This window comes from Notothenia coriiceps, unplaced genomic scaffold (genome assembly GCF_000735185.1).
Source record: "Notothenia coriiceps isolate Sejong01 unplaced genomic scaffold, NC01 NC01_scaffold00017321, whole genome shotgun sequence".
Classification (NCBI taxonomy): domain Eukaryota; kingdom Metazoa; phylum Chordata; class Actinopteri; order Perciformes; family Nototheniidae; genus Notothenia; species Notothenia coriiceps.
In genome coordinates this window covers 10161-20646 of record NW_011350022.1, presented here as the reverse complement: position 1 = coordinate 20646, position 10486 = coordinate 10161, and the positions used below count along the sequence as shown (strand labels likewise).

General features: G+C 40.5%; 1 protein-coding gene across 1 annotated transcript in view; it reads right to left on the bottom strand.

The window, feature by feature from the left end:
- The window catches only part of LOC104950261 (dedicator of cytokinesis protein 2-like), a 10446-nt gene extending 2221 nt beyond the window's left edge, over positions 1-8225 (bottom strand). Inside the window, exons 1-9 of the mRNA XM_010776751.1 lie at positions 8133-8225; positions 7615-7709; positions 6694-6772; positions 6475-6575; positions 6127-6185; positions 5537-5685; positions 5171-5256; positions 4664-4820; positions 1437-1477 (exon numbers count right to left, since the gene is read on the bottom strand). Coding sequence (XP_010775053.1) covers positions 1437-1477; positions 4664-4820; positions 5171-5256; positions 5537-5685; positions 6127-6185; positions 6475-6575; positions 6694-6772; positions 7615-7709; positions 8133-8213 — 848 coding nt within the window. The 5' untranslated portion in view covers positions 8214-8225. The remainder of the gene's footprint in view (positions 1-1436; positions 1478-4663; positions 4821-5170; positions 5257-5536; positions 5686-6126; positions 6186-6474; positions 6576-6693; positions 6773-7614; positions 7710-8132) is intronic.
- Between the last annotated feature and the right edge of the window lie 2261 nt (positions 8226-10486).

Below are 10486 nucleotides of genomic sequence, written 5' to 3'. Positions count from 1 at the left end.
GTTATTTCAAGATTTTGAATTACGTCGCTAAACTCCTTGAAAAGGTCCTCTTCCTTTTCTCCAAGGTACACAACAAGGCAGCGGATGGCTATAGTTCTCTGCGTACTTCAATTGTATTGTGCTATTTTTGAAAAAGGAAAAAAAGAGAAATTACCTAAATTAATATATTCTGAATGGGCGACTGCCAACAACTTGCATTTCAATGACAACTCTAAATAACGATCCTACCTTAAGTAGCATGTCCTTGATCTGCTTCACCGAGATTCATTTTTAATAAAAAGCGATATCACAATAGTAACCAAAGTATTTTTACTCTCACAGTAGACTCTACTACTTTGTATCCTCTCACATAACTATTCACAGTTCAAAGGCTGCTAATTTTGGTCAAACAGCAATTTGCCTATACAGTGCTACTACAAGGCTATCTACTGTATTTGAATGACAAAAGATGACACTCACATTAAAATGTCCTTTGTGTAGTATTTCTATTTGTCTTAACTGTCGGAACTTGTCCAGGCATGTTAAGTGGGAGTGGACTTGAAATCCTTTACTCAAGGTGTAGAACAATTAAGTTATCAAGCCAATTGCATTACTTACTACAATTTGAATTTTGTTTTAAGTAAATTAAAGCAGAAATCAGAGTTCAAATCACACACAATATTAAGTTGATGTAATTACCAACATTATTACGTCAACACAACTTATAAATTAATGTTTGCAACTTAAAATGTTTATCTAAATCAATTAACTCACATTTTTATCTTGCAACCATGCATTTAATTAAGTGGAGGTGAAAGGTCACCTGAATTCGTTTTTAGAGTGTGTGTAAGATAACATTATGCTTAATAACATAATACATGCTGTATGTAGTTATCTAATGTGCATTTATGTTGCATGCTCACATCGCAATGTAAAGCCTCCTGAGACAAATGTGTGATTGTATTCAATATAAATAAACTTAGATTGACTAATGTATTGATTCCATTAAACTGTGTGTATATGCTAAGATAATCTAGGGAGCCGGCCAAATGTTAACCATATTCTCCACATGAGAGACGAAGGCTTCTGACCAACCACAGAGCTGAGCTCACATCTGAACACACAGATAACTAATTAGGTCCATAAGCCACCGCCAGAAATGCACGTGGGACCTGACGGGATCTGCATTTTCCTCTCTCTCTCCCTCCCTGCCAATTATGTCTCTCTTTTTTTATCTCCTCGCCCTCCAGTCAGACCAAGAGCTGATCCTGTGGATTCTGACATTAATTCAGTGGGACTCATATAATCCCTTGTCAGATTATGGAGCCACACACACACACACACACACACACACACACACACACACACACACACACACACGCATGCACATGCAAGCATCTACAATGTTGAAAAACACCACTTAAATGTATTTCATGTCAAATTCAGCACATAAATACCTGATATACATCCCTTCACGATTGATGTCCTTGTAAAAGTTCTGTGAAATAGAAAGGAGAAGACGGTTAGTGTCAGTCCACATTGGTGTGTGTGTGTGTGTGTGTGTGTGTGTGTGTGTGTGTGTGTGTGTGTGTGTGTGTGTGTGTGTGTGTGTGTGTGTGTGTGAGATTTTTAAGGTCATTTATAAATGCTGCACTAACTCACTAACTCTTTGTATTTGCGTGGAAGAGTATTTGTCTAAATGGATGTATGTGTGTGTTATATTTGAAATACTTCTGATTGCCTGTGTGTGTGTTAGTGTGTGGGAGTGTGTTTATGCGCGCTTGTTAGATAAGCAGCACAAACTCCCAGTTTAATGAAGTTTAATGACATCTAGGGAGACCAGAGGAGTGAAACGAACCGATCACCAGCGCGAGCCAGCAGACACAAGAGTAGACAAACACAAAAAGAAAAAATAACGCATTGAATTTCACTGTGAAGTCAAAAGGGACTGCATGCCTATTAATGTTGATTTGCTCTATTTGTTTCAAAGATCATATAGTATAGATCAGGGGTTTTCAAAGTGTGGGAAGGTGAGCCTCCCCTCAGAGAACAAAAGAACAGCCGCGCCCCCCCTCCCAATTATTATTGCTATTATTATTATTATTGTTGTTGTTGCCATAATGCAGGGGTATTCAATTGCATTTCAAAGAGGTCCAGTGAGAGAACATGTCATTAAATGCTCTGTTTTCGCTGTCTACCTTTCTCTTTTTTGAGCACGCCATTTTAAGTTACTCCGACGGTTTCTCTCTTCTTGTCTCGTCTCTGTGTGTTTGAATCTATCGTGCTGACTCACTGACTGCACCCATTTGATTGGCTGAGTAGTGTCATCTCCTTAAAACATTAAACAATAACTTTTTAAAACCTTTTTATCTTTATGTTTTACATTTTATTTACATTTTCAACATCATGGATAAATCATTATATGCTCCCGGCAACACACTGAACGTCAACTTTGCCTCCTTATTACACTCACCCCTACTTTAGTGGGAACAATGAGTCTGCGTCTTTGATGCGCACAGGCGGATGATGCAGGGATGCAATGTGGACAGGAATAAACACAGATCATCCTCTGGCTGCAGCCTTGACCGGCAATTGCTTTTGATCAAAGTCAATGCGGAAAACCCGCACTCACACAGGTAGGTGGAGAGGCAGGGGCGGACTGGAACTAAAAATCAGCCCTGGAATCTCACCCAGCCCACACAAATTGGTAGAGCACGCTAACCTCTGTCGCCTGCCAGCGCAACTTCAATGATGCAGTTTAAAAACATAAAAAATAAAGGGCGGTGCCGGCCGTCAGCGAACCGAGCCGTTCTGTGATTCTCCAGAACACACAGATGGCCAGTCCGCCCCTGGGTGGAGGTGAAGGGAATGAGCACTTTTACAGCCTTTTTGGAGAGGTGGGGGAACTCGGTCTCCACGGACAGCCAAAGGTGTGCAAGTGACACTTTAATGGTCTTTATTTTTTTCTCACGCTGCCCCTCCCCCGAAGCTCTCTGGCGCCCCCCCAGGGAGGCGCGCCTCACACTTTGAAAACCGCTGGTATAGATCATTGTTTGCATCATTGCATTTTAACTTCAGAAGCCAATTTTTGGTCCATTTTACAGTTCACGGCCACCATCGACAGATATTTTGAACGAACACCACAAATACACAGTACAACGAGAGACTTCTCTACATGGTCCCTAATGAACATACATAAGGGTAATGTTAAATGGACTGTATTTTATACAGCCCTTTATCCAGTGTCTACGACACGTCAAGGCGCTTTATATTTAGAAATCATCATTCACACCGCATTCATACAGAGCAATGTGCCATTCACACACGGTTTGCCACGACATTGGGAGAAACTAGTGGTTAAATATCTTGCCCGAGGAAACATTGACATGTTGACTGCAGGGGCTGGGATCAAACCCCCAACCTTCCGATTGAAGGATGACGGCACTACCTCACAGCCACATGGCATTTAAAAATCCATATGTAAATCTTAAATGAAGATAATCACGCAAACAGGCTTTTTTTGGTAGCTTAAAGTTATTCTGGAACTTCTTTAGCACAAGGTTAGCAGAGGTTATTTTAGCCTGAGCTGTGTGTATGTCTGTGTACAAGAGTACAGGTGTTTCATTGAAAGTGCATCTGCATGAGGGAGCATGAATACCTACGTGATTGTGTGTATGAAAGTGCACGCCCTAAGTGAAGTCAGTGTGAGGGAGGGCACAGTTGGGAGAGTGCAGAGGGATTTATCTTAGCTTGCCAAACAAATGAAAGAGACTAGCTAATGGGCAGCTGTCATGGGCAACAAGCTAAACATCTCTGGCATGTGCCAACAGCCTCAGCTCCTAATGGAAAAATAACACATAATAAGATACCATCACGAGCACGACCAACCATAACTAACTCGTACTCCTCTGAAATATTTTCAAAAACAAATCTCTGGAAAGAATCCATATCAAAAGAGAAATAAAAGAAGCAAAATGCTTTATGGAGGAAGAATTATATGACATAATCTGATGTGGAGAGGATCTTAGGTGGGTAGACTAAACTTGAGAATACCGTGGAGGAGAATCTGATTAGGAGATCACATGAGAGGGAAGCTGTGTAGCAGACAGGAGCTGATGCAACCCTCTGCAAACACAGTCGTGCGACCAGACACAGAGATGAATCCTTTTCTTTAGACCAATTTGCACACAAATCAGAAGTGGAAAAGGCCTACAAAGACCTTTACATGAAAGACAAGACGTACTAGCAGTGTTGCATAATGAAGTCTTCAATCGGTGTGGCCCTTCTGGCATGGATGAGATTATTGACTAAGGTCTCTGTGGGACAAACTCACCTACTAGTCTCTTAATATAGTAGTCTTTCAATGAATAATACGTTTATTGATGTGTGCGTGTGTATTTCTGAGATCAGCACATCTGCTGTGAGGTTCAATACTCCAAGTACAGTGCATGAATCACGAGGCAGGTGTCAATAAATGCAAATCCATGGCGACACATGCCAAGCTTACAGGAGATTTGGAAGGACTGCAGAGTATCGATGAAACATCAAGAAAACAAAACTATGATGAAACTATTAAAGGAAATAACTGCTTACCTAGTCCTAACTCCATATTGTGTTACAGAAGCTGACTTCAGTAACAAGTGAGGAGGCTAGTCGAGGAGGGATTTGAATATTTGGGACTTACAAGAAGGTTGACGGTGCAGCTCATGCGGTTGTTGCGGCTGTCATCGTTCATCACGGTGCGGTAGTCAAGGAGACGAATGAGGAGTCCCTTCACCAAGGAGACAAAGTGCTGCACCTGTGGCCTCAGTGGGGGCTTCTCTGCTGCACAGTCCAGCAGGCTGGAAGACAAGCATCCGCGAGTTAATCATCAGAGGATATGCACTTTAAATTTAGTGTTTTATGCTGCAAATGTTGTGAGTGTATTCCTGGTAAACTACTAATCTGAATCCAAACTGAACATTTGAGGGTTAGCAGGAAATCCACTCTCTGAATTCATTTTTTCAGACAATAGCAAAGCAATGCCAGCCAGAATTTAAATAATTTCTCAAATGTAAAACCATATTCTGGCAGTACTATCACTTCACTCACTACTTTTGTTGGTAGCTTTTTGATTATCTACAGAAGAAGTCGACATTTTCAAGCATTATTGGCTGCCGTTATGGTTTTAAATGATAATACTCAGGCCTACATGGTCTCCAGTAGTTGCATGTATCGCTCGTCTCCTCCTCCACCCTCCACCTCATGGTCCAACTTCAGAATGATCTCATTCTCAAACTACAGAGGAAAGACAAAGAAAGACAGAGCAAACGGGGAGAAGAGAAAACAAATGAGATCAGGACTAGAAGAAGAAATCAATGATGCAAGCATATTTAAGGTGTCTCTTTTACTTTCACGCACTGTCACAGGAAATCAATGTATATGGACAATGTGTCTGTGCCAGTGTCACTGTGTGTATTTGGTACATGCAAAAGGAAGTTTGTATTTTAAATCTTAATATTTCACTGCAGCAAACAATAACGGTTCACACATATCTGTATGCATGGATGCGTTTTACCTTCTGGAAGTTTCCAGAGTGTGCATTTTCACAGGTGATCATGTCGAAGAAGATGGGGATGGTGGCCCTCCTCAGCTCTTCTTCTGGGATCAAAGTCATCTCCAGGATGGGACCCACCATGCCAGGGATGAAACAGATCTTATGGCTGCCTGAAACACACAAACACACACGTTATGAAAAAGGCAAGTAACATCATACCTGAACCATCTCCCCTTGTTCACCCCTGTTCCAATTGTTGTCCTCAGGAATGTTCACCAGGTCTTCCTCCACCAACACATCCTAATTCAAAAGTAGTGTTTCCCTCTACAACAAGGGACTCTACTTCCTATTTCAAGGAAATCACCCTGTACTGTACATGCAGCTTTCTCAGAATACCAAGTAGCCCTTTATTTAAAGAGCAATATGTTATGTGAAAAGGTGCTGACATTGTGATCATTACCATGTTATACAGAAAACAAATTCCACTGGCCCCTTGGTTTCGTTGTGCACCGACACACACAAACACGTATATCTTGCTGTGAAGGAAAACACACATTTGCATTCCCAAAAGCAGCAAAGCAACCACACTTGTATAAAGTACATTTATTTACCTAGTTTGTACCAGATGTCACGTATAGCGAAGCCAATGAGTCTTCTCATGTCACCATACCTGATTTAAGACACATAAATAGAGACAGAAAGAGAATGAGTTTAAGAATTAAGGTCTGGATGAATGCTGTTATTTTCACCTTCAGAAACTGAACATCCCAGAGGGAAATATAATGCTGTGCTAATCTGCCCCAACATGAACCAAATGGAATGTCTATCAACAGGCGTCGCACAGTGGGAGTGTAAACGGTAAATGCAGACTCCAAAATAGATCACAAATCACTGAGTGTTTCATTAGAGCAGGGGCAGTAACTGTGGTAAATAAGGAAATTAAATGGCCCTTCTCTCACTTGGCGAGAATCTTGTTCCTCTTAGTTGGAGAGAAATGCTGAAGCTGCAGAGATTCCTGGGTAATAAACGCCACCGCCAAGTGGAAGTAGTTATTCCACAACTAGACAGGTAGAAAGAGCAAGGAACAGAAGAGGGAGAAAATAGAGATCTATGTTAAATAAAATCAGGCAAATAAAGGTACTGTCAATATTATAAAAAGCCTGTAAATACACACTTACCTGTACTTCAAAGTCGTCGTTATTGAGGAACTTCTGGTTCATTGTGTCTGCATAGGTGTTGATAGCTCTCAGGAACACTCTGATGGACAAAAATAACGTACTGATGCAGTTGTTTGATTGTTTTATAAAACATAAACACGCATCCTTAAGGAAACAACTATGTCCTTAAGGAAACAACTATGTTTATGTGGAATCAATTGAGAAAATTCGTTAATGATCAAAAATGCACCTTATTTGTTGTTAAACAAACAACAACAGCTTTGACAGCAGCTCTGGCCAACAACTTCATAGTGGTATTTCAGACAAGTTTGCTTCAGATTCTAAACATCTGTCACAATAACGGATCCTGATAGCAGCTTCAAACGGTAAGCAGGTGTATCAGTGAGTAGTGACTTGATGGATTTCTAAGGTTAGGTAGCCCCAGCCATCCTACCTGGGCGCTATTCATCTATCAGTCAGGGTTATTCACCGCTAACCGACATTCCCTCTGTCTTACTTTGTCTTTCAAGCGTGACATTCTCTACCTCTCCTAACCCCAGTTTGCAGACTCCTTATCAACCTGTCCTTACTTCCACCTCACTCTAACTTTAACCTCTTTTCTTTTTCCATTCCTCTGACACAGCTGTAACCTTCCTTCTAGCTGACAGCCCAAGAACTATTCCACAGCAGCTCACTAATAAATGCTTTGGTCACATCAGCCTTTTTCATCTTTGCAGCCCTGAGCCCCAGCTTTGCTATCTCTAACTTCTCCCTGTGTGGGTTTGTGTGGATGTCAACAATATTTTATATAATTCACACACACCAAGCCTCAACGACCCAATAGCAGGTTGGGCTGGGGCGGTTGTGGCCTTTTCTGTTGTCAGAGACCTGGGAGAAGCAGGAGGATGTTTCAGATCTCAGGTCTGTGTGTGCTTCTAGTACCTGTTCTGTACCATGATCATGGCCATCCAGTCAGAGGGGTACACATGTTTCCCAATCAGATCCTTGAAAAGCATGAAGGACTCCATCAGGAAGTCCTGCAGTGAAACGGACAAAAGAATGAGAATGTGAGTGTATCACACATATTTCTTGTTTCATATTTTTCTTATTTATTTATTTAATTTATATTTCTTGTTTCATATTTCATATTTTATATCCTATAATTCATTCATAGCATTCTATTTCCATGTAAATTACTGCTTTTATTTTGTAGCTATTTAACTATATTTTATTACGGTGTCCTTAAAGATTTTTTGTTTTATATTAGATGTCTGCACCATGACATCAAGTCAAATCCCTCGTATGTGTGACCCTACCTGGCAACAAACCTGTTTCTGATTCTGATTCCGATCAAACTTTTTTAAAATTAATTACAGTCAGGAGTGGTTTTTGACCATCAGTGTATATTTAACATTCAACATATTTAGCATTTTGACATCTGCAGGTGTCTGTATACTTACCACCAGATCAGAGGATCCAGCGAAGGTTTCTATGTATGTCTCATAGTGACGATCATCCATCTGACTGAGTATAGCTGTCATGCAGGCTACCACCCTGGACTACAAATGGAAATTGAGAGAGAAAGAGAGAGAGAGGCATCATTACTTTTTGGGCACAGTGCAGCTGCTCTTAAACCGAGTGCTATTCATCTGAAGCCAACAACGTTTAAATCACTTAAGGTCATTTCTTGCTATGCCATGTCAACGACTGCCTGGGGTAGATTTCAGAGAATACCTCAGAGCAATTCTGTCACTCGCTAATTTGAGCTGCAATCTATACTAAAGTGCAAGCAGCATTAACATCCTCACATGCAGGACGTGGAGGAAAAGGGCTATGAGGAAGGCTCTGTGATGTTATTTTTTAAAGATGCTGTATGCATTGACAAGCCTTTACCGCAATATTATTCACAAATTACCATAATTACTATCAACAAACATAGACATTGCCAGGAGCAGTAGCTGCCTCTTCAGTTTAAATTGTGGCTCTCGGCCGCCGGGGAAGATTTCAAACAATAATTGAAATGCTATAAAATACAAAAACAAAAAATAGACATTAAAGCGATATAATTGGTCGTTACAGCATATGCTAAAAAGTGTTAAAGAACAAAAAATCCTTATAACGGCAGCTTTTTGAGGCAAATTATCGCAACGTCAAACAGAGCAGCAACATAAAGGTCTCGTTCATACAATATGAAATACATGATTTTGTGAACCAGTGTGATTATTATGGATTAAATAATAAACAACATATTAAGCAAATCTTGTCACATCAAAACAAAACATATGAGAATGCTGACATTTTGGAGGCAGTTTACATACTGCAGATTTCTTTCAGTGATGACGTTTTTAATAAAGTATTCAAAACTCATTATGTTCACTTATCTCTGAATATGTCCCAAGGCGCAAACGGTGCACAAAAACACACACAGAGACTGGTAAAAGGAGAATTGGATATAGGAGATGAAAGTGATGAGAAGTCAAGAGATTAGAGAGGAGGGAGAAGAAGCAAGCGTTACTCTGAAAGTAAGACAGACATTAAAGATGAGGATAGGCAAAAAAAAGATTTAAACAAGTTTCAAGTTTGAAATGTGTGTGAAGCTGCTTATGCTGAGAAAAGAATCCTTGAGCTGGATTATAAGCAGAACATTCATGGAAAATTTAGTGCAAAACCTCCACAACCAGAGGCTGAGAGGGGCACACAGTGTGAGGGGCGGCAGGCAAGAAAGGAGAAGAAAACAGATTAAAAAAAACTGCATAAAAACTCCACTGCACTAACCAGAAGAGAACAGAAATTAGCAATGTAAAATGTATTTGCAAAAATAAAAAAATATTCCGGTCATCATACCATTCAAATTATCTGATTTCCATCTGCTCTAGACATTTGTCTGGTTCTACTTTCTGTATTTTTCTCTAGGAATATACAGTCTATTTGGCCTTTGTAAATGATGTCTAGACAACAAGAAATAACCAATTGGAAAGCTGAAATGAAACATGGTTGGACTAAAATTGTTGGTGGAAATGAAAGAAAATGAAAAAAACTGCCCTGTTACAGCCATTTTCATTTATTGAGCTGTGTGTAAACAAGCAGATATGATTCTCGTTCTAATGGCAGTCGGCAGGGTGAGCCTGAAAAGGGTTTGCACCAGGAGGACAGAAAATCAGAAATACGGTCCAGTGCTTAAACCTGCTGTCAGTTTGTTTTCCTCCACCTTACATTAATGTTTTCTGATCCTTCCCTCTGCTGTGCGTAATTGCTGGAATGAGGTTCGCAAACCTTTTTTTTAAAACATGGCAGATGTGCAGGAACTTCTGTTTCATCTCAGCAGCCAAGGTTTGAGTGCAATTATCCTCCGGAGTTTTTGGCACAAAAGGGGAACACAAGACAGAGATGAAGGATGATGGATGGCTAATTAAAGATGAAAGATGATCGGCGTCTAATGTGGTGACAGCTTGCATCTGATCAAAATGGGCAGGGTGTGTGTGTGTGTGTGTGTGTGTGTGTGTGTGTGTGTGTGTGTGTGTGTGTGTGTGTGTGTGTGTGTGTGTGTGTGTGTGTGTGTGTGTGTGTGTGTGTGTGTTTGCCTGCATTCTTACAAGAAAACATACTTTTTCAGTCATGTATGCACACTGAAACATATTTTCACTTTGTACAACTCAAACTAAAATGAGAGCACATACTGTAGAGGGAAGTGTTTTCATTTGGACTTAAAGTTGTTCAGCTGGGGAAGACAAGTGTATGTTATCTAGTGTGTGTGTGTGTGTGTGTGTGTGTGTGTGTGTGTGTGTGTGTGTGTGTGCTCCTCCCCCCTCCACTC